Raw genomic sequence first — 25,696 nt, 5'->3', positions numbered from 1 at the left:
GTTCGAAATGGGAAAAAAATGGTGGTGACCTGGTTTGATGGTAAATGGGTTCAAAGCAACCTGTTTTAGACCCACAGGTCTAGAGAGGAATTTCTCGGGGTTTGGGGGATAAAATGGGTATTTTGGGATTTGTCTCCTTGTTGACATGATTCTCGAGGCTTATATAGAGCTTTGGGGCACTAACAGACAAAAGCTTGAGACTAGTTTGTGTAACACCCCATCCCGAAGTACATTGAAATTTTCTAAAGTTGATCAAAATTAACCAGTTTGACCGTCGTTAACCTGAAGGGGTCAAACTTTAACTTTCTAATTTGGATAGAATTCTAGGTTGATCGATATACCTTTGTGAAGTATGCATCAACTCGAGTCTGTAGACTAGTAGCACATCGAAAATGAAGTTACGGTTTGAAAGTTATTACCAAAACAAATTGAGTTCCGAAATGTCCAAGGGTGTCGGGGTTGACTTGTTTATTCTTACAAAATGTAGCTTTGAATCATGTATGGTTGTGAAATACTTATCAATACGAGTTCATAGACTAGTGGCACGCCTAATTTGGACATGTGATTTGAAAGTTACGGAGCTGTGAAGTTTTTTCGAGATAGGAGTTACTATTCATTGATCTGTAAGCGTGTCAAAATATGACCAACCCGTGAGTGTATAGTGACACCCACGAGAGGCATTTTGATTGGCTGAGAAGGGGGGGGGGGGTGGTGGCAGGCCACCACCGATTAAGCACTTTCCGACCATCCCCTGCTACACATGCCACACCGCTAGGAAGCCCATCTGAAAATCAATCGACCGCCGATTCGCCCAGATCGAGGCAATTTTCGGTGATGGTGTCGATTCCTTTTTCTCCTAAACCAGACCTTCATTTGCTTCATTTCTAATCTCATTGGCTTACCCATCACCAGATCTATCTCCCCACCAAATTTCATAGGCAGTGGCTGCCGAATGCGCCACCGGCGGTGGTGGATTCCGATGACCACGGTGGCTCGCCAGAAAACCCACCTCCGGCGAGTTTTTGATTACACCTCCTATCCTCTCCCACTAATTTGACCTCCCTGAATCCAAACATTTTCCTCCAACTCCCAACGTTTTGTGAGATCTGAGACATTAAACCCAAAAATCTCTTTGGCAAGATCCAGACCACCACAGGCCTGATCTCCCAAGGTAAGAGATGATCTATAATCTTTACGTCGTAAGCTTTGATTTGGTATATCGTTTGTGAATTTTGGTTAATGTTTGTGTTAGCTCCGTCAGGTACCTGTGAGTAATATACCCGATTAAAATATTAATTCAATCTGTTTTGTGTAATGTTGATATTTTAGGAGCACGTGTTAATTGTGGAATCGATCCCCGTGGAGGATCTTGATTGAGTTACATGCTCGAGGCGAGTGATCCACCTTCAAATTGATTTTTGGGTGTTAAATTATGAATATATTGTGTTAATTTTATATTCGAAAATTATGTTTTATGTGTTCAATAGTTAATTAATTTCTATTTGAAAGTTTTGATGTCAATTTAGGGTGAAATACATTATTTGTCCATAAAAATCATTTGTTGATTTTTGAAAAATTATTAATTTAATTTTTATTAAATTATTGTTCAATAAATGTTGAAATTATGATGCATGATAAATGTGTTTACATGATTTAAAGAATATATAAATTTCATGAGGTTTAAATATTATTTTTGGTATGGATTGATTTTTCGGATTTGAAGGAAAATAATTCTTTACATTTATTATGCATTGAAATAATTGTGGAATTTATTTTATGGTGTGGAGGAATTATGTAAGTTAATTATATGTGAATTTTACGTGGTTTTAAAGATATATTAATTATGGATTGATTTTTATGTCACTGGGAATTTGATATATTTGCAACAATGAGATTATGAGAGTGGATTTTAACATGATGGATTTACGACGATGGTTTAAAGAAATACGGATTATATGAATTTGAAAAGAGGTATTTTAATCTAGTGGTATTTATGAGATTCAAGTTTGACAAATATATTGATTTCATGATTTTTAGATCCACTCTTACAGTACTGGTGTTATGTACTATATATATATGGGTGAAATTAGCGCGCATGTTATAAGGTTGTCTTGTGGATGCCATTAGACCTGAGTGCTCGCAGGGTATAATGCATAGTGAGCATTAGCCGGCCCCCTCTATGGCTAAGATGACTGTTGATAGCATTGGCTCGGTGGGATACCATGGTAATCAAATGCACGTTCATTTCTTAACCTCCCCATCAGGAGGGGTTTTGGAACGCTGGGCACCGTCGGGTATTACTGGTATATAGTATGGTGCATTAGGATATTTTCTCAACCCGATTCTCAAAAATTAAATTTTCATAATTGTAATTGAAATTAAAAGTATTTAATTGTGATTTTATTATTTATCATTTATTTAACTTGTGTCCAAAAATATATTTTTACCCTGTTTTCAAGACTTACATAAATTTAAGATTTATCAAAAAGATTTTTTACAGTGTCTCTCATTATTTTATTAAATTATTGAGCATAATTTTTATAAATTATTTATTGAAATCAATTTTGTTTTTCGTTAAACCCCTTTATTACTAAATTGACTTGTTGCATATTATTTGCATTTTATTTATTAATGTTCCTGGATTATTCCCTTGACTTGATTAATAAATGTCATGATTATATGTTTAATTAAATGTTGGCATGGTCAATTTATTTGTGATTGTATTTTATCTTATGATAATTATAATAAATTCAATTATTTGTTATTATATTAATCTCGAAATGTTAATTTTAGATTCTAAAATTATTGTATTTTGTTTGTTTTATTGGTTAATTACTTTATTGGCTTTCGGGGTATACAAATATTGGGTTTTGTGAAATGTTTTAAAAAAGGAGCATTTCCATCTTCGTGAACTGTGAAGGTTTTAAGAAACTATTATTTCAAATGCTTAGTATTTATTTATTTATTAATTTATTATTAATAACTGATTAAGTTTATTTGATTGTCATACTATTATTATTATTGTATAATAGATTGGGTCATTCACTAAGATGATTAGCATCTCATGTTTTTAAATTCGTTCCCTTAGGCCCAGGTTATTAGATGTTGATTGTCTGTTGCGAGATTGATGTTTGGTTGTTGCCGAATTCCAAGGAGTTCTCCTTTCTTTTCCTTCCTATCTTGTAATATTTCTTTTTATGTATGTTGTATACAATTCCATACTCATTTGTATCTTACAATGCTTTGTATACTATATTGGACATTTATGTATAATATTGCACTGGTCCCTTATTAATTTTGAAGTGCTACAAATGTATGGAAATTAAATTGTAGTAAGGTAGGAAGGATAATGTGATGCATATAGAAGTGTGTTTTCCGTACAGGGAGTTTTGTGGTAAGTCCAACTTTTAGGGGAGATACTGCTGAATTTTCCATTAAAGGGTCTGGTAGAGTTTCCCTAGGATCAGGGCTTGTCTAGGGTTCCGATGAAGAATTTTGAACGGGACTTGACAGTTTAGATACTAATATAAAACTGATATTTGAAAATTTACAGAAGCATAACCTTTTATCCGTAATACAGAATTTGACGTGCCACCAGTCTATGAACTCGTATCGATGAACTCTATACAATGGTACATCAGTTAGACCAAAAATCTTAACCATAGAAAAAGTCAACTTTGGATCCATATATTGTTCACTTGGTCAAACTTATTCAACAGGGGTATTTCGGTACGGATTGTTACAATCTCAATACTACATAGAACTTTTAGATAGTTAAAATTTGTTGGTCTCTTCCACATTTTGATTTTGAGATATGAAATGTGATAAGTAATTATTAAAAGATGTATCTCTTTTTTATAATTTTCCATGTAATTGTTGATATGCTAACCATATAGATTTTGTATTAAATATGGTTGGCTTTGATGTTTAGTATAATATATTTGATCATTTTTTTTATTTTTATTTTGCTTAATGTTAGATGAGCTCCGAGTGGGACAACTCTACCAAACCTTTTTTAAAAAAAATCTAGCAGTATCTCAGTTGAACATGCCCCAAAATTTCTTTGCATAGAAAACACATTCCAATAATATACTACCTTATTCTTCCCACCTTACTATAAGAGATTTTTACAAATTTGTAAGACTCCACTAATAATGGCACAAGGGTATAGATCCAAGAAATAAATTGATAAAACATAAATACTTTTATGTCTTGTGTCTACCCACACCACTCATTTATTATAATTATACATTATTACAACGTCTCATGGATATTTCAAACCTGTAAATACAAGTAGAATGTAATAAAAACAACAATAATAATAATGATAATAACAACAATGATGGTAACAATATTACCTCTAAAGAGTTTGGATAACCTGGCCGAACGCTACAATATTTGCCCGGAGGCTTCGATACCTGCTTGAAAGCTACCATATTTGCTCGGAGGTTACAATACTTTTTCATTAGGACAAATACGATGAGTATGCAGTTAACACTTATGATGATAATAATAACAATAACAAATACTAATATTGATATTGGTAATAACAATAATAATAATAATGATGATGATAATAATAACAATAACAAGTAATAATTATAATAATAATAATAATAATGACAACAACAGTGGTAACAATAATAATAATAAAAATAAAATAATGATAATCATGTTAAATAATAATAACTACAATAACAATTAGCTACAGTAACAATGATAAATAGTAATAATAATAATAATAATAATGATATAAAATTATAATCATAAATAGATAAAAATAAAATTTTAAAATTTATAAATATACTACATAATTAGCACATTCGTAGCGGAAATACGCCCGATATACTATATAACATGCTAATGCACGGTCTTATAATATTAGCTTTTGCAAGTACATTGTTACTAATACTGTTCGAGGTGATTACCTATAATGGTCATCCGATCCAAATCTCGTAAATAGCAGAGTTATGAGACGAAGTTATTCATGGGCCGAATGGGGTGGTTGCCTATGTACAATGTGGTACATAAGGGCATAATATATATACATATATATATATATATGTATGTATAAAAAATACCCTTGATGCACCATACGATATACCAGTGATGACAAACAGTACTCGGCATTCCAAGTACTATTCTAACAGGGAGGTTAAAGAGAGAAACCTACAATCTGTTACCTTGGCGTCCCAAGGCTCTGATTGCTATTAACTTGCCCTGGCTAAATGAGTCGTTCTTCGATCGAGGGAAGGATGGCTAATGCTCACTGAGCAAATATACTTGTCAATCCTCAGGTCCATAGCTCCCACAAGATAGCCATATATACATGCATGCTAATCTATAATAACCAGTCTTCTTGCAGTCAAGGAAGGATGACTGATACTCACTCTGTATTATACTTACCTACCTTCAAGTTCATGACTCCTACAAGATGATCATAATATAATAACCAACCATCTTGCGGCCAAGGAGGAAGGCAGCTAATGATCAATCTCCATTACACTTGCCTACCCACTACAACTCATAAAGAACAACCATGTATATAACTTGTGCGTTGATCCATAACATAATAACCAGCCATCTTGTGACCAAGGAAAAGGGGGCGGCTGATGCTCATTGTGCATTATACTTGCCAACTCTCTGGTCTATGGCTCCTACAGGATGACTATATACATTTGCGTGCTAATCAACAATACAGTACAGAACACCAGTACTATATGGTGCATTTAAAAAAACTATAAAAATTTACAATATCATAAATATTGAAATTTGATAAAACATTATTGGGTTTGATACACTTTTGCTAAACTCATAAAATTTCATATTCATTTTTTAAAACAACCACATAATCTAATGATTTTATAAAATTAATTACTTCCACAATAATTTCAATTTCACAAATATTCAAATACACAAATATATTTTATTACTAAAAATTATTAGTTTTCTTAAATCCGTAAAATTAATTTATGCAAGAATTATATTAATTCACATGAAACTCACACATAAATAAGCATACATAAATATATTTTATTTTGCATTATAAACTCAACAGTAAAATATTACAATAAAATTAACAATAATTTCTTTAAAACCATAGATATAAATTTCATGCATCAAATATATTTAAATCACATAGAATCTACAAAATAAAATTAAATAACAATTTTCTTAAATTTTTAAAACATACATAGTATTTTTTTCAGAATTTTAAGTAACACAATATATATATATATATACATATACACAACCTCTATATGTACACGGGTATATATGTTCATCTATATACATTCATATATATTCACACACACACACACACACGCACATATGTAGTTATATACATATAAATACAATCTTTTTAGCAAGCACATACATGCTCATATACCTATTTATACAAAAATATATAATAATGTATATTCATATACACTCAGATATGCATATGCATAATCACATATGTTCACACACATGCATAGATATTCATATATATGTATACAATTCCTTTAACAAGCATACATATAAATATATATATATATATATATATATATAGGAGGAGGCTACAGTCTGGACAATCTGCATGCGGACCTACACCAAATTCGATGCATTTAAAAAAAAAAAATATCGTCTTTGCTATGTATGTGTACACAACTGTATACAGCAAATCCGACCTTTTTTTTTTTTAAAAAAAGCATCGGTTTTGGTGCGGGTCTGCATGCGGACATCCGCACCATAGCCTTTCTCTATATTTATATACTCAAATATATACATATATATATATATATATATGCATCCATACACATGCCAAAGGAGTACCCCATATACTTATACATATATATATATATATATACAAGAATATGCATTAACAAAATTACCACATTAAATACAAAATTTACTTAAAAATGGTAATTTTTCAAATACACCACCATAACTCACAAACAAGGTACCAATAGAAAGTTAAAGAGATGAGGAACATACTAATAACCTTCATTGGGCTCAATACCGTCGGTGGTGATTGGACTGACCCGAAAAACTCGGTCAAAGTTCAAATCGTCATATCTCCAAAACAGTAGAGAATAAGCTAAATGGAGCTCAGAATCGAGCTTAAGAGGTAAAAATGGTGGGAAGGAGGATCAATTTGGCTAGGAGGTGACCGAATTGTTAGAAAACCGGCTTCACCTTCCCCAGCAAATTGAACGTTGGATCTGGGCACTTTTGGCGATGGCTCATCGTGGTTTTTTAGCTACCACTTTTAGTGATGGCTCACCGTGGTTTTTCTGCTACCAGTCGGACTCCTCATGGGCTCCACCCTCATCCGACACGTGTGTTGCATGATTGGCCAGAAAGCAAGAATCTGACAAGGCTGGGGGTGGGGGGAAGAAAAAGAAAAAGAAAAAGAAAAAATATTTTTTTATTAAGGATGACATGCGTTCCTATCCAATCGTGACACATGGCATATATTTGAGAGTAACACGTTGCACCTTCCAATTGATGACACATGGCATAAGTCAGAGACTCCTTTAAATATTTCACTACCTAGTAAAGTCAGTTTCGAAAAAGATAGATATGACTTTACAGACCCATAACTTTTCAACCATAGGTCCAAATTAAATGTGCCACCAGTCTATAGTCTCGTATTGACAAGTAGTATCACATAATATATGAGTTAACATCAAAAACTATATAGATAAAAAGTCAATTCTGGGCTCACTGATCAGTCTGGGTCGCATCTTGTTTTGACCATAACTAATTAATCTTAGATATGATTTTGGCATACTACTAGTTTAGGAACTGGTGTCGATAAGTACTTCGCCATGGTAGCTTGGTCAATGCTAAATTCCTCTCGCAATAAAAAGTCAACTATGGAAACCATTTGGTCAACCCCATCAACCTTTATCAAACTTGGTCAAAAGTTCAAATTCAGTGCATTTTTTTGGATTGTGATGTTACATATATAATTTTGTATTTTCATGTTTTTATTTTTCATTTTTATATAGTCAATTATTAACTAATAATTATGAAATTTTATTGAATCATTACTATACAAAATGTACAGCAAAGTATTAATATACTTCATTAATAAATAGAATCCATCAAAGTTGTTTAATCAAATTCATTCTGTTTTATTTATATCGCTCAATATTTGAAAGACAATTAGAAGGTAAAAAAAAAATCAATAAAGTTAATTTGATAAGAAATAATTAACAAACATCAACAATATTTATGAATTTTTTTGATAAAAAAATTAAAATATTAAATAAATTTCATAGATATTTTTCAAATTTCTATGGAAATTTCAAAAAATTTCAATGGAAATTATACAATTTCTAATTAAATTATTAAGGATATAGTGTGGATATTTTATGAAAATCTTCATGAAAATTTCAGCTAAATTTCAAATTTTTTAATGCATATTGTGAAAATTTTATCCGTTTTCATTTAGGATGTAAATTTCTTTTCCATCCCTTTAAAAACCTAAATTTTCCCAAAATTTCAGCAAAAATTTTGATTTTTAAAACCTTGGATCTAATAACATGTGTCAAATAGAAAACGTAGGGTCATCATTCATTATTTCCATGTTTACATCCATTTATTAGTTTTATTCTATTCTAGAAAGATTAACTTTAAAAAATATATTCTTCAAAGTAATTTTAGGATTTTTACAAAATCATTATAAAAAAACATTTAGGAGGACTAGATTATTTTTTCTAACTTAAAAATATGTAAAAAGTAATATGATTGAATATATATTTTTCAAAATTAACTAAATTTTTAAAGAAAATTTTGAATTTTGTTTGAAAGAATAACTTTGTATAATTAAAAAAAAAATGTGTAAAAAGAATATAAATAATCATTTTAAATAAACCCAAACCGAAAGCTATATATTTCTTCTCATTGCTTTTTATTAAACTTCAACAAATTTATAAAGGACGAGTCTAAACCTCCATTTTCCTTTTCTTTTTTTCTTTTTTTTGGTTCGTGTTGCTATTCTAAGCCTAAACCCTTAAAAATATTTATTTATTTCATTGATATCATCTTTCAAACAAAATCTAATAAAACAAAAAAATATATATATATATATTTGACTCACGTTGTATTCGATTTATTGTTCATATTTTAATATTTTAAAATTCGTTAATAGATAAATTAGAGTCATCAATCTTCCAACACTAAAAATAAATGTTGCATTTGATGGCTTTAATTTATATATTTATTAGATAATATCTATATTCAGAATTTTTCAAAACCAAAACGAGGACAAAAATAATCTTAGCCTTAGATTGAGTTATCTAAAACTTAGATGTGGCGAGAATCCTTATAGATATATATAGTGAGGTTCAAATTAGGTTTCTTTTATTAGTCTTTAAATTATTTTAAGTATTGAAATATAAAAAAATAAAAACTAATTAATGGGTTATATGAATTCAATGGCATACCAAATCTCTATTTAAAAAAAATGAATTATGTAGTGATTTAGTGTACCATAAGTGTATGTAGATAAAGGAAATGTCAAAATGCACTTTAATTTCTTCTATTTTCGCCGAATTTTCACTTTGGAAATTATAAAAAAAAAATAAATAAATAAAAATTTGACAAACCATACCTTCTATTTTCAATAAGTAATACTTAAGCTCCAAATCTGTTAACTTTAACAAATCCTGTCAAAAGGAGTCATATGCCACTCACACGATCTCAAAATTATTTTTTCGATTTTTCTTTTAATTATTGCGATGAAGTTCCCAAAAAAAAAAAAAAAAAAGATTTCTATGTGACATCCAGAGGAGGTTTCTAATGGTGGTTGCTTCAGGGGGTTTGAATCAATGTATGGACCTTCAATCCACATTCTCTTTCCAAATTGATTCCCAAGCTCCCTAATTGGTGCTGCAAATCTCAAAGCATCGGAAGCCACCTAACAAAGAAAGTGAACTAGAAATATATATATACATATAATCAAAATAAATCAATCCAAAACAAAGTCTAAAATCTAAGAATCCCTTGAATCTGATGCAATTGATCATCTCCTACTTTACCTTAGACCTAAGTGTCTCAAAATCAGGTGGAATATTCTTTGAAAGTTTAGAATCTAACCAATATACAAGAACACCTTCTTGATTCAACTGCATCAAACGGCAAAGATTGAAAACTGTGTTAAATATGAGAATGTAGCAGATTATAAACTTGTACAAAAAAATTTAATAACAGAGAAATTTGGCATGGATCCACTGGAGAGTGACAGCAGGAGGAATCTTGGTTTCAATTGACTGCCTCGATATAAAATGTGTGGATGGTGAAGATAAGACAACTCTAAGGTCATCTTGTAAAGTCTTTTTGAAATGAAAAATATAAAAAATATCCGAAAATTCAGTGTGAAACATACCTCAATTCTGAATTGTAAAACACAGTGCAACAGATTTTCATAGATAGAAAAACAATAAAACTATCTATATATATAAAATTATATATTCGGTAAAATCTTTATAAATGAATATTTTTAAAAATATGAAAATTTATTTATTTAAAAGAGTTATTAAATTATCGATAAATGAATAATTTATTGATTTATCAATAAATGAATATTTATTAATTCAAAAAGATGTTTATTATTTTTATAAAATAGTTTTGCTAACTATATAATATATATTAGCAAAGAAAAAAGATCGATCAAGTTTGATCAAATCTACAATCATGGAATTAATCATCACCCAATCAATAAATTAAAAAAATAATATAGAGAATTAGAAAAGTTTACTAATAAAAGGAATCTCATTAATAAATGCAAAGAAAACCGTTATTTAATTAGCTAATTAGTTAACTCTCTAATTATGACAAGCTTTGAATCAAATGATCAATTCTAGTTTTGGATCTCTGCTTCTCTCTTTTTCTTTTTTTCTGTTTTTGTTTTTTTAACATCTTGGAAAAAGCTTTAGAAAAAATAAAAGCTATTAAATAAAATTTTTTTTTATCATATATGGTAAATGTTTATAAATATATATATTATTTATTTTATACAAATTTAATCAATTATTAATTTATATATACAATAAATTTTTAAAGATTTTTTTTAAAAAAAATTTATTATTTTTTATGTTTAATGAATTTATTCGTTTAATACATAAGCCCAAATTGAAACCGAATAGTTTTATTTTTTTGGCAAGATTATTTATTTATCCGAGGTTTTACTGTATTCCATACTGTTCGTCGCCACAAATGATACTGTCCTGCAAAACTAGAACAAGAGTCCGGACATGTTTCCAGTATTTTAGACTATCATTATCAAATGTATTGGTTCATTATTACCAATAGCAGAACCCGCAAGAGCCAGAGCACTAAATTCCCTACTCATGGATGTGACTGCTTGTTTCCCAAATTTCTCTTTACGTCCATGATGATTATTGGCTTCAGGAGGAGGAGGAAGAGGAGGATGTGGTGGCGTCAAAGCATGGATGTCCCAAATCTGTTCGTCGCCGCTCCCGTCTTGATGATGTTCTTCATGATCATGATACTGTCCATAGAAAGAGGGAAAAAGAGGAGGAGATTATTCTTGGCAATCAAATTTTTTTATTCTTTCTTTTTTTTTCTTTTTAAGAAATTAATTTCTATAATTGGAAAAAAAAAAAAAAAAGAAGAAAAATTTACTGGAACAGTCTTCTCCTTCAATCCAAGCTTCAGTGAAAATAGGAAGAGATAGAGTGTTTTCTCAAAAGGTTTTAGAAAATTATTAGAAAAAAAGTTTTAAAAAATTTAAATAACTGATCACGTAAGTGAGTAACACTTGTATGAGTTTATAATAAAAAATCAATACATAGTTGAATGGTATCAACATTTGTAATTACAATATTAGTAGTCGTTAAATTAATGACAAATGGAAAAACGTTCATTGAAAAAATTGCGACTATCAGATTAGTGGGCATATAAATTGATCCGGACGTGGTAAGCCTGTAGCTTACATGAAGCCCAAATTAAGGATTAGAGATACTGCTCCCCCAACAATCAAAATTCAAAGCAGTCCATAATTAATGATATTCAATTGGCTTTTCCCAACAGTACCAATATAGAAAAATAAAGTATTTACCAAAAAAAATATAGAAAAATAAAATGTACAGGTATTAATTAATAAAGTTTCATCACCTGCACACATAAAATTAATATATGGATCTATCCAAACTAAGTCCAAAACCAAAAGAAGAAATATGCTTCTTAAGCTGATGACGAATCCCGTCTTGTTGATCAATCACTGAATAAATGTAGCTTTTTCACAACAAATGTCGAGTCATCCTTTCAACACTTCCATCTCCCATAAGTTTATCAAGTCCTCCGGTATTCACTTTCACACCAAAGTGCTACATCTTTAATTCTAATTACTACTCCGTTATTTTTCGGTAAATGGACTGCTCTATTTCTACTATATCTTCTTCCTTTCGGTCTCCGTATCTGTATATCAGTTTCGTCTTTCAAACCTATAATTAAAATTGAAACCATTAATCTATTTTTTATCAGGTATTTCTTTTAGAAGTTATAATCAATCAGAATCCTACTGCTCTTAAACTTCTTCTAACCAACATGTGTACAAGGCTCAAGTACGGTTCTATTAGCTATTTCTACTCTGTCCCTTTCGTCTTTCAACATGTATATATATATATATTTTTTTTTCTTTTTTTCTTTTTTTGGCTTTGACTTTCATATAAAGACTTAATGGTAAATTGTAATTGGGTATACCCACTAGCTTTGTACCTTGGCATATATATAATGTGAAATTAAGCAGACTCACATTGCAGGAGGTTCAGAGAGAAGGGCTTTTTACTCATTGTCTGTATAGTAGGAGATCTGTCTCGGTGATTAATTAGTAAATGCTGACTAAATTGAATGATATTGGTTTTATAAAATCTCTTGGCTGTAGATGGTGTTTCAATGTAAGCCTAAACTCTGTTTTGGAGTTCATGATTGAGATTGACTAGCAAACTAGCTATAGCCTTCTATTAGTATTATTATTATTTTAACAGTGTATCTTTTTCTTTGTCTCGTGGAAACTTCTTTTTCATCTTTATCATTTTCTTGCTTCAAGATCAAGAAAATCTATGGATTCAGGTTTCTTATATGTATTTCCATATTTATTTTGTGTATCACATTATATAAACTTAATATAATTTAGGATTAGATCTTATTTTATTAGTTATTGGATCATTTTAAAAATAGAAATTTAATAATTAATCAATAATTTAATATAAATTTAATAACATATCAAAATTTATAGAAATTTATAAAACGTAAAAACCATTTACAAATTGAATGAATCATACATACATCTTTAAATCTTAGCTTTTAAAAAGCTTCAATGGTTAATAAAAGATGTCCACATGCTATAATAATTGGTCTAAATGTATAGAAGGTATGAATAGATCATCCATGATCACAAGGATGTAAGTGTGAGCTGAGGGATATTTACTACTAGACGAACTTCGCTTGTGACTATGGATGGTATATATTAAGTCCATATTCTAATTCATAAGATTTTAAGATCAATAGTAACTTAACAAGGGATAAGAGAGATTAAAGTCCTATAAAATACTGTAAACTGTAACATTGAAAAACATAACCTGTCAAGTGCTAATTGGTTTTTCCATTTGAAATACAAAATTTGAAATGTAAAATTAGTCTCTGGACTCTATCACACCGAGAAAAGTTCAGTAGTGAAAATTTTCATAAACTCTATTTAACACAGATCGGACATTCATACGTGCAATGGAAATCATATAATAATATTTTATTCTTTCATGATCATTTGTTGTCTGACAAAATTATTAATTAATGCTAATTAAAAAAAAAAAAAAAACACACAGACACACTCGCACACACAAATAACCATTTTACCAATTAACCAAGCCAAACAAAAAGGAAAAGTTAAAAAAAATAAATAAATAAGACAAAACGAAACAAATTATAAAATCATTTTATCCATGCTTATTATTGATAATAAACCTCGCAGACAGTGGTTCTAAAAGTGGAAGTACCGCTGACGGTCGTGAACACCTTTAAAGGCGAACAGTAAATGTTCAGAGTGCGAGGATGAGACTTCCATTTTGCAAGCCCAAATCTTATCTTTGCCTGGAGCGAAATACTTTGTACAATACGGCCCTGATTTTGGTACTTTGGCATATAACCGTACATGGACCAGAGTGCAATTGGATATGTAAAATTTAAGGGAAGATGACGGTCAGGAGGTAGACTAACGGTATAGTTTAAACGCGCAGGACCCGATATATTATCACCAAAACTTGGAGCAGCACTCAAACTGTCTACGTAAATGGTGGCCTTTTTGTTGGGATTATAGAATGAAATGTTAAAATATAATTTGCCAGAGAGAGTAGTGTTATAATAAGAAAGGCTGGCGTTTGTAAAATAACCGTTTTCAACAACAACCTTTGGACGTCTGGGTTGGACCACTGCCCAAATAGTCCCCATGGCTACACACATCACCACAACTATGGCTACAACCAGAGAAGCTTTGTACCACGTTTGCGACGTAAACTGCTTCTTCTCCGGGTTTTTTGCTCCTTCTTCATGGTGGGCAAGGGCCTCAGACTTGGAACTGGAAGCCATTGTTGTGAAAAAGGAGAGAGTAACTGGTGATCCTGTTAATTTTGAAGTGGATATGATAATGAATATTGTAATAGAATGATTATGTATACGTACATACATAGGAATAGCTGAAAATCAAGAAGTGGGAGAGAAAGATTCCAAGATTTATTTTGCTTTTTGTGGGGGAACACTTGCTTTAGTTTAATTGGTGTGCACCAATAGATGCAAACTTGGATAAAGAATCTAACACAAAACCAAAACCAAAACGTCCATATATATTTAATATATATATATATATATTTATATAATTCTAGAAAATCATTACATTTAGATTGTGGGCATCATGGGCGGACCCACGTTGAGCCCGGGGCACATTTAGATTTTTTTGCCTTTATTATTATTATTTTTTTGTATCTTTTTTTGCCACTTACTGTTTTCTACCCATGTATTTGCAATGTTCCCCCACTTCCCTTCCATCAGTCCCTCCCGCTTGTTTTTTTTTTTTTTTTTTAATTGAGTGTTTCTCACATCTCTCTCTCTCTCTCTCTCTCTCTCTCTCTCTCTCTCTCTCTCTCTCTCTATATATATATATATATATATATATATATATATAGATATATAGAGTCATTCTATGGTCAAGACTGACCTGACGAAAATGATACGGTCTAAAAACATAAAAAAATAACCAGCCATTAAATTTCAACTTATCCAGTGAACGGTTCAGATATTTCCTATCATATGTGAGAAGATTACAACTTCAAAAAAATTTCTTTCAACCTTCCCGCTTCAAAATATCATTTTCTTTTCCTCTAGCACCACTGTTTCACATAAACTTTACCATTTTAAAATTCCCAAATAAAATTCTCCATCTCTCATCGTTTTAAAATTCCCAAATAAAATCCTCCATCTCACAGCGTTTCAAAATTTTCAAATAAAATTCACTGTTCCAGCCCCAGATATTTTTCTATTGCTTCCACCGTTCGAGTCTTCTCCTCGAAAATCCAAAATCCATTTAGAGCTTGGGTTAAAGGTTAGTATTTGTGAGCCATTGTTTTTTTTTTTTTAGCCTTCTTTCTTTTTTTTTTTAAGTGTTAACAAAAAACCCAAAAAAAAAAAAAAAAAAACAATAACATCGATGACTCCAAAACGCCACTAGATTAGATACCAAACAAGTGGGCATTTTCCTCTAGATTAAGGGCTGCTCTTTCTTAGTGGTCCAGAGTAGTCTTGATGTGGCCAAGAGCGAAATGTCGGTGGTGATTGTATCGCTGTCTAGACCAGAAAGGGTGCCTACGGCCTTGATAATTGAGGCTCGTTTGGTTGGGTTTTTTTAAGTCTTAAGGCCCCGATCTTGATTGGATATGAGGCTTAGGAGTTCCTACTTGGAGACTTTCGATTGAGCTATGAGGGATGAGCAGGCGATCAAAGAGGAGTTAGAGTGGTGGGGTTTCAGAGAACAAGAATTGAAATGGTGGTGTTGTGGGTTGAATTGAATATTGGAAAGAAGGAAGTTTGAGGACGTAGAGTTCTGAAAATTTTCTTTTTTTAATTCCTTTGTAATTTTTTTATATTTTTGTAAGTATCATTCAAAATAATAAAATTTGAATTTAAAAAAAAAATTGAGGACTAATTAAAATTACAAAATTGAAAAGATAATAAAAAAAATTGGGGGACCAAAACCAACGTTATTACATTCCAGCAGCGTTAGCTTTGGTCCCTCAATTTTTAAAATTTTTTTATTATTATTTTTTTAATTCTTTTATAATTTTTTTATATTTTCGCAAGTATCATTCAAAATAATAAGATTCAAATTTAACAAAAAAATTGAAGACCAATTGAAAATTACAAAATTGAAAAGATAATAAAAAAAAAATATTTTGGGGACCAAAGCCAACGCTATTGCATCCCAATAGCGTTGGCCTTGGTCTCCCAATTTTTTATTATTTTTTTTAATTTTTATTTTTTTAAGTCCTTTGTAATTTTTTTATATTCTTACAAATATCATTCAAAATAATAAATTTCAAACTTAACCAAAAAAATTGAGGACCAATTAAAAATTATAAAGTTGAAAAGACAATACAAAAAAATTGGGAGACCAAAGTCAACGCTATTACATCCCAGCAGCGTTGGCTTTTATCCTCCAATTTTTAAATTTTATTATTATTATTTTTTAATATTTTTATAATTTTTTTTATATTTTTATAAGTATCATTCAAAATAATAAAATTCAAACTTAACAAAAAAAAATTGAGAACCCAAGTCAACGCTTTTACATCCTAAAAGCTTTGACTTTGGTCTACCAATTTTTAAAATTTTTTTATTATTTTCTTTTTTCTTTTTTTTTAATTTTTTTGATGAAAATTGGGCCAAAAAAAGTGGAAAAAGCTTTTGATGAAAATATGATAATAAAAAAAAAAAGAAAAAAAAAAGAGGGCTTCTCTTTAAAATTGGATAGAAAAAAAAGACGAAATTTTTTTGATGAAAATATGATAATGAAAAAAAATAAAAGAGGATTTGTGCTTAAAATTGGACTAGAAAAGAAGAAAAAACAAACTATCACAAAAGAGAGCAAAGCCGATGCTATTTTTTTAACAAGCATCAACTTTGTACATACTTTAGCAACGCTATTTAAAATAGCATTACTAAAAACTAAGTATATAAATTTATATATTTGTTTTTTAGCAATGCTATTTCAAAGAGCATCGCTAAAACCTATACAAAGCCAACGCTTGTTTTGAAAATAGCATCAGCTTTGATCTCTTTTGTACCAGTTTTTTTTCTTCCCATTTTTTCTTCTTTTCTAGTCTAATTTTCAACACAAACCCTTTTTTTTTTTTCATTATCATATTTTTGTCAAAAAAAATTTCCTCTTTTTTTTTATCCAATTTTGAAGACAAACCCTCTTTTTTTTTTTTTTTTTTTGTTCATTATCATATTTTCATCAAAAGTTTTTTTTCTTATTTTTTTTGTCCAATTTTAAACACAAATGCTCTTTTTCTTTTTTTTGTTCATTATTATATTTTCATCAAAGAAATGAAAAAAAAAATAATAAAAAATTTAAAAAATTGGAGAACCAAAGCCAAGGCTTTTAGGATATAAAAGCATTGGCTTTGGTCCCTCAATTTTATTTTTGTTATTTTTTTAATTTTGTAATTTTGAATTTGTCCTCAATTTTTTTTTATTAAGATTGAATTTTATTATTTTGAATGATATTTGCAAAAATATTAAAAAAAATACAAAGGAATTTAAAAATAAAAACAAAAAAGAAAATAATAAAAAATTTTAAAAAATTGGGGGACCAAAGGCAATGCTGCTGGGACGTAGTAGCATTGGCTTTGGTCCCCCAAATTTTTTTTATTGTCTTTTCAATTTTGTAATTATCAATTAGTCTTCAATTTTTTTGTTAAATTTGAATTTTATTATTTTGAATGATACTTTCAAAAATATAAAAAAATGACGAAGGAATTAAAAAAATAATAAAAAATTTTAATAAATTGGAGGACCAAAGCTAACACTGCTGGGATGTAATAGAGTTGGCTTTGGTCTCTCAATTTTTTTTTATTATCTTTTTAATTTTGTAATTTTTAATTGATCCTTATTTTTTTTGTTAAGTTTGAATTTTTATTATTTTGAATGATATTTGCAAAAATATAAAAAAAATTTCAAAGGAATTAAAAATAAATAGTAATAAAAAATTAGGGGAACAAAGTCAACGCTGCTGGGATGTAATAGCGTTGGCTTTGATCCCCCAAATTTTTTTATTATATTTTTAATTTTGTAATTTTCAGTTGGTACTCATTTTTTTTTTGTTAAGTTTGAATTTTTATTATTTTGAATGATATTTGCAAAAAGATAAAAAAAAATTACAAAAAAATTAAAAAAAGAAAATAATAAAAAATAATAAAAAATTGGAGGACCAAAGCAAACGCTGTTAAGATGTAATAGCATTGGCTTTGGTCCCCTAATTTTTTTAATTTTATAATTTTTGGTTGGTCCTCAATTTTTTTTGTTAAGTTTGAATTTTATTATTTTGAATAATACTTACAAAAATATATATAAAAAATTACAATGGAATTAAAAAAAAGAAAATAATAAAAAAATTTAAAAAAGTGGGGGATCAAAGCCAACGCTGCTGGGATGTAATAGCGTTGGCATTGGTCCCCCAATTTTTTTTAATTATCTTTTCAATTTTATAATTTTCAATTGGTCTTCAATGTTTTTGTTGAGTTTGAATTTTATTATTTTGAATGATACTTGCAAAAATATAAAAAAAAACAATTACAATAAAATTAAAAAAAAGAAAATAATAAAAAATTTTAAGAAATTAGGGGATCAAAGCCAACGCTATTGGGATATAATAGCGTTGGCATTGGTCCCCTAATTTTTTTTTCAGTTATCTTTTCAATTTTGTAATTTTCAATTGATTTTTAATTTTTTTATTAAGTTTGAATTTTTATTATTTTGAATGATATTTGCAAAAATATAAGAAAATTTACAAAGGAATTAAAAAAAATAATAAAAAAATTGGGGGACCAAAGCCAACGCTGCTGGGATGTAATAGCGTTGGCTTTGGTCCCCTAATTTTTTTATTTTATTATCTTTTCGATTTTGTAATTTTCAATTGGTTCTCAATTTTTTTTGTTAAGTTTGAATTTTATTATTTTGAATGATACTTGCAAAAATATTAAAAAAAAATTACAATAGAATTAAAAAAAGAAAATAATAAAGAATTTTAAGAAATTGGGGGATCAAAGCCAACGCTACTGGGATGTAATAGCGTTGGCATTGGTCCCCCAATTTTTTTTTAATTATCTTTTCAATTTTGTAATTTTCAATTAGTCTTCAATTTTTTTATGTTAAGTTTGAATTTTATTATTTTGAATGATACTTGTAAAAATATAAAAAAATTAAAAAGGAATTAAAAAAAGAGAAAATAATAAAAAAGTTTAAAAAATTGGGGGACCAAAGCTAACGCTGCTGGGATGTAATAGCGTTGGCTTTGGTTCCCCAATTTGTTTTTTATTATCTTTTCAATTTTGTAATTTTCAATTGTTTCTTAATTTTTTTTTGTTATGTTTGAATTTTATTATTTTAAATGGTACTTGCAAAAATGTAAAAAAAAATTATAAAAGAATTAAAAAAGAAAATAATTAAAAAATTAAAAAATGGAGGGACCAAATCCAACGCTGTTGGGCTGTAATAGCGTTGGCTTTGGTCCCCAAATTTTTTTATTATCTTTTCAATTTTGTAATTTTTAGTCGGTTCTCAATTTTTTTTTTTTTTTGGTTAAGTTTGAATTTTATTAGTTTGAATGATACTTGCAAAAATATAAAAAAGTTACAAAAGAATTAAAAAAAGAAAATTTCCAGAACTTTACGTCCTCAAACCTCCTTCTTTCTAATAGTCAATTCAACCCACAACACCACCATTTCAATTCTTGTTCTCTGAAACCCTACCACTCTAACTCCTTTATGATCGCCTGCTCATCTCTCACAGCTAAATCAAAACTCTTCAAGTAGGAACTCCTCAACCTCATATTCGATCAAGATCGGGGCCTTAAGACTCAAAAGAACCCAACCAAAGGAGACTTGATTGTCAAGGCCATAGACGCCCTTTCTACTCTGGACAGCGATATAGTCACCACTGGGACTTCGCTCTCGGTCACGTTGAGATTACTCTAGACCACCGAGAAAGAGCAACTTTTAATTTGAAGGAAAATGCCCACTTGTTCGGTACATAAGCCGGTGGCGTTTTGCAGGTTATCGATGCCATTTTTTTTTTTAGGTTTTTTGTTGACACTTAAAAAAAAAATATAAAAAAAAGCCAATGGCTCAAAAATACTAACCTTTAACTCAAACTTTAAATGGATTTTGGATTGTCGATGAGAAGACCCAGGCGGTGGAAGCAATAGAAGGATATTTGGGGTTGGAACAGTGGAGATGGTGGATTTTATTTGGGAATTTTGAAACAGTGAGAAATGATGGATTTTATTTGAGAATTTTGAAATGGTAAAGTTTATATCAAACAGTGGTGCGAGCGAGAAAGGAAATGATATTTTGAAGCGGGAAGGTTGAAGGAAATTTTTTGGATGTTGCAGTTTTCTCATGTGTGACAAAAAAATATCTGAACTGTCAGGACCCGTCCAGAATTCTTTCCCCGGAACCCTAGACAGCCCTGATCCCAGGGAAACCCTACCGAACCTTCCAACGGAAAATCCGGCAGAGCCTCCCCTAAGGGATTTACTTACCATAAAATTCCCTGCACTGAAAACACACTTCTAAAATTATCCCCTTATTCCTCCCACAGTACTACAAATCGATTCCACAAATTGCAGCACTTAAAAAAATAAATACAGTAATCCAGTGCAAAATAAATACAACAAGAGTGAAAGAAATATTACAACTGCAATAAAAGAATAACAGGGTACTGCCGAACTAAAACAGCGAGGAAGATCAAGTCCGCTCCGAGTGAACACCGACAACCTGGTACCTAGAGGAACGGAATTTAAGAGTGTGAGATGCTAATCATCTCAGTGAGCGACCCTACTACTATACCATATAATATCACAGTAATAAGTATAAATAATAATTATTTGGAAATAATATTTTCTCTCAAAACCCTTACAATTCTCTCAGTTCGAAAGGTTCCCCTTTTAAAACAATTTCACAAAACCCTTTATCCATATTCCCCGAAAACCAAGACATCAATTAAATACCAGAAGCGGTAACAATTATATTTTTTAATTCCAATTCAGTTTCCAAACATTTTATTTTTAAAACACAGTTCTGAAAATCATTTGATGCACCCACTATATACCAGTGGCGCTAACAGTACCCAGCGTCCCAAGGTACCGCCAGACAGGAGGTTATAGAAAGAAACCGGCATACGGTCGCGTGGCGTCCCACTGCGCCGCTGCTAACCTGGTGTCCCGGCCAAAGGGGGGTGGCCACCCTCTCCGATGGCATCCACAGGACACCCTCATAATATCACCTGCGCGCTACTCACACCCACCTGCGCGCTAATCATATCCGTGTGCACAATATCCATATCACATATACCATATCACATAATCAGAACACCAGTACGTGCACGGTGCATCTAAAAATCATAAAATCCACAATTTAAATTATAAAACAAATTTCACATTTTTCATAAACATAGCAGGCATAATCCATCCGCTTGAACCGGGAATTTTCCCACAATTTCTTTGTAATCAATGCCATAAATTCCATGATTTTCAAATCCACCAACTTTCAAATCCATCAATTCAAATATCCACATTTTCCCAATAGCATAAATAATGCTCAAAATCTCATAATCAAATCTCATAATATTTCATGGGCATATTTTATAAAAATTGAAATCACCAACATAACCAAATATTTTCCTTGAAATATTTGAAATTCAAATCGTGCCCAATTTACCATTAAAACCACACCAATTTCAAAATCCTCAAAACCATAAAATAATTCCACACGGCATAAATTTGTAAAATTCGCATTTTCTTAAATCCAATAAATTCATAAATAATTCTACAATAAATCCAATAAATATTTGGCACATAGAAATTAAATTCCAAATATTTAATTCACACATAATATATTCATCAATTAAATTCCCCAAAATTAATTTGAAGGTGGGTCACTCACCTGGAGCACGCAATTAACCCATGATCCACTACGGGATCAATTCTACGACTCACCGGTGCTCCTAGAACAAAATTCACAGACAGTCAAATAAATTAATATTTTATTCGGGTAAATAATACCCGGTACCCGGGGGGTCAAAACACAAACGATAACTAAAATTTACGAATCATATACCGAATCGAAGCTCGAGTGATGCTAATCACAGATCCGGTCTTAATTTTCGATGATCGTACCCGACGGGGTTTGAATTTCGTCGGGAAGCTTTTCGGGTTTCGGCACTGCAATTCTCCCAAACCGTCGCGAATTGGTGGAAACGGAAGTCGGATTTGGGTTCAGGAGGTCGAACACTGCGGACTGGAGCTGGCCGGAATTTTCGGGGTACTCGCCGGAACAGTAATTTCCGGCAGCCGCCACGTCACCGGCAACCGTCGCCGGAACAGTAATTTCCGACGGTGGCCGTTTGCTGTGAAATTTTGCAGATTTGTAGATCGTGAGGAGAGCAATCCAACGGGACCGACGGTGAGCAAAACGGAGGTCGGACGGCGGCGAAATCACCGTTTGAAGATTTTCGACCCCTCGCCGGAAAACGCTCCGATCCCGGCGCGTCGGTGGTCCGATGGCCGTGATTTTTGGTGGGTAGGCCGGACTTGAGGAGAGGATGCTGGGTGTATGGCGCGTGTACTGTATATTGGCCGGAATAGTGCCGATTCGCGGTGGCCGGCGGTGGAGGGGAAAAATCGCCGCCAAACTTCGGACGTCCGATCCGGGCGCGTCCGGCGGCCGTTCGCCGTGAAATTTGGAGGTTTTGTCGGAAATGAGGTGGGCAAGCTTTCTGTCCGGCGCGTGTACAGTAACTCGGCCGGAACAGTGGCAAAATCCGGTGGCCGGCGGGTCCTCTCTCTCTCTTTCTCTCTCCTCTCTCTCTCTCTCTCTTCTCTCTCTTTCTCTCTCTTCCCCGAGAGTTTTTCAAAATTAAAACCCTGCGTGACACTGTTCATGCCACGTGGACCAATCAGAAACTGACACGTGGCGTTTCACTGTTCACCGACCCAAAAAAATATTAAAATAATACGGTATCCGGTAAACTTCAAACGTCCATAACTTTTTAACCACATGTCCGATTTAAGCGTGCCGCTAGTCTATGAACTCGTATCGACGAGTACTTTACAACCATACAAGAGTCAACTCACAATTACATCACAAGAAAAAGTCAACTCCCGGCACCTTTTAGACAGTTTACACTTCAACTTGTTTTGCCCATAACTTTCAAACCGTAGCTCCGTTTTCGACGTGCTACTAGTCTACGAACTCAGAGCGTCATGCACTTCGCCATAGTACCCTGGTCAACTCGTAATTCCCACCGAGTCAAAAAGTCAACTTTTGACCCCTTTGGTCAACGGTCAACGGTCAACGTGCACGGATTCCGGTGCGATTCGGGACGGGGTGTTACATGAACCGTTCATTAAATAAGTTAAAATCTAGTAGCTGGTCATTTTTTCACGTTTTTGAACCGCATCATTTTGGTCAGGTCAGACCTTACCATAGAATCTCTCTATAGAGTATATATGTATATATGTGTATCCATTTCTCTTACATTTGTTTTTGAATAATTTCTCGTATATCTAATAGTTATTCAAAATAAGTATAATATTTATGATTTATCTATGATATTTTAATAACATATTTACTTAATCAACATTTTAACAACATACATAATTAATATTTTTAATACAATATTTATATACCAGAATTTAACACAATTAATTTAGTTAATTACATTAAGATATAAGACGATATAATTATTTAAAATTTTTTAATTACACAGAATTTAAGTTGCATTTTTTCCCTCTATTACACTAAATATTTTTTTATTTTTATTTTTTGTGTCCCGGTTTTCAATCACTTTGTTTGTTTAAAGATAACAAAATCAAAATTTTATTTTTATTTTGCCTTAAGGAGTATGCTTATTTTATTTTATGAATTTTCAATCAATTCATTTTTTATTGTCAAAGTATTGAGAATCAATTTCTCTACAAGAAATTTAGGGGGAAAAAAATTAACAGTTAGTATATAATATAATTAGTTAAATTACAACATATCAAAAATTTTAATTTTGTATATCTTTTGTATCTCTCCATGTCATAAATTAAAATATAATATAAGGCTTATTATATATCACGGTGCCCTATCAAAAAAATTTTCTGGGTCCACCGCTGGTGGGTAAAGGAAATGTTTCCTTAACATAAATAAATAAATAAATAATTTATATAGATTATTGATGTGTCTTTCAAATTTCATCCACCTGGATCTGATGAGTCGAATATGCTAGATGTCAATTTGTTATTGGGTGGTTGAACCACCTAGGATGGTGCAACAGTGGCATCTAAGTTTTTCTTCCCTCGAGGTCATATTTTGACTCCACTGTCTGCCCTTGTCTACCGTATTTTCTTTTTGGGCAGTTCTACATGTCAAAACAAGTTAGGTACACTAAATATTTAAACTTATTTTTGTTACCTATATTAATAAACAAGTTACGTACATTGAATATCAAAACTTATTTTTGTTACCTATATTAATAAATTATATCTATTTTATCTTTAATGATTTAAAACAAATCCAAATACATTACAAGGGAATTTTTTAAAACCTTATAAGAAATTTGATACATATAAATATTCGTTCCTATTCTTCGTTTGGCTTTAAGGTTTTAAGAAACAATCATGAATCGAAAACAAAAAGCAGCTAGTGTTCTTCTACAAAATGATTTGCTCGTTTGGGTGAGTTCATTAGTTTGAGTTTAAGGTTCAAGAAAAGAAACACATAAAGAAAACAAAAAGCTGCAAGGATTTTCCTCTACAAGTCGATTCACTCGTTTGGATGAGTTTGTTGATTTGGATTTTGTGTTCAAAGAAACAAACACAGATAGTGGTTAAGTAACATGGACAATAGTGGTCCATCTGGTATATGTTTTCCTAATAACATATATTTATCGTCAGTGTATATAAAACCAGCACTTATATTTTTATCAATCAAACATGTTCCGTAATATAATAAATTGTAAATTTAAGGTCTAAATCATAATTTTTAAAAATTGAGAATTTAATTTGCATAACTGCTTAAAGCAAGGGTACCAAACTAAAATAAACCAAATAATTTTTAGTTCAGTATTCACATTCACAAGCAACAAAAATATGAATTTGATTTGTCATTGCTGCTTTCAACTTTAACTTTCTATTCCAATCACAATTCATAAGCTGTCAAACGTTCAATTAGTTACTTGTTATTTGAAAAGTTTGGTAGCCTAGAAGACAATCAATAAAAGAAAGATCCTTAATTATCAACTTACTACATTAACTGAAAAGAAAAAATTCTATAAACAGAAAGAAAAAAAAAAAAAAGGAAAAAGAAAGAAAGGAAATTAATATAACATTGATCAATCTGAAACATTGATTTCAAAACAACTAAACTCTACA

At 30.9% G+C, this 25,696-nt stretch overlaps 1 protein-coding gene across 2 annotated transcripts; it reads right to left on the bottom strand.

Moving 5' to 3' along the window:
* Positions 1-11,195: 11,195 nt before the first annotated feature.
* On the bottom strand, positions 11,196-14,838 carry LOC132804421 (uncharacterized). 2 transcript variants are annotated; one of them, XM_060818769.1, is made up of 2 exons: positions 14,007-14,835; positions 11,196-11,500 (listed from the first exon to the last, which is right to left on the bottom strand). In XM_060818769.1, exons 1-2 carry the CDS (start codon positions 14,692-14,694, stop codon positions 11,493-11,495), a joined length of 696 nt encoding a protein of 231 aa, XP_060674752.1. In that variant the 5' UTR covers positions 14,695-14,835; the 3' UTR covers positions 11,196-11,492. The 2 variants fall into 2 exon arrangements, with proteins under 2 accessions (XP_060674752.1, XP_060674751.1); XM_060818768.1 differs by lacking the exon at positions 11,196-11,500 and adding an exon at positions 12,115-12,455 and having other exon boundaries at positions 14,007-14,838.
* Between the last annotated feature and the right edge of the window lie 10,858 nt (positions 14,839-25,696).

Source organism: Ziziphus jujuba, chromosome 7 (assembly GCF_031755915.1).
Source record: "Ziziphus jujuba cultivar Dongzao chromosome 7, ASM3175591v1".
In the NCBI taxonomy this organism is placed as follows: domain Eukaryota; kingdom Viridiplantae; phylum Streptophyta; class Magnoliopsida; order Rosales; family Rhamnaceae; genus Ziziphus; species Ziziphus jujuba.
This window is presented reverse-complemented; position numbering and strand designations above follow the sequence as displayed.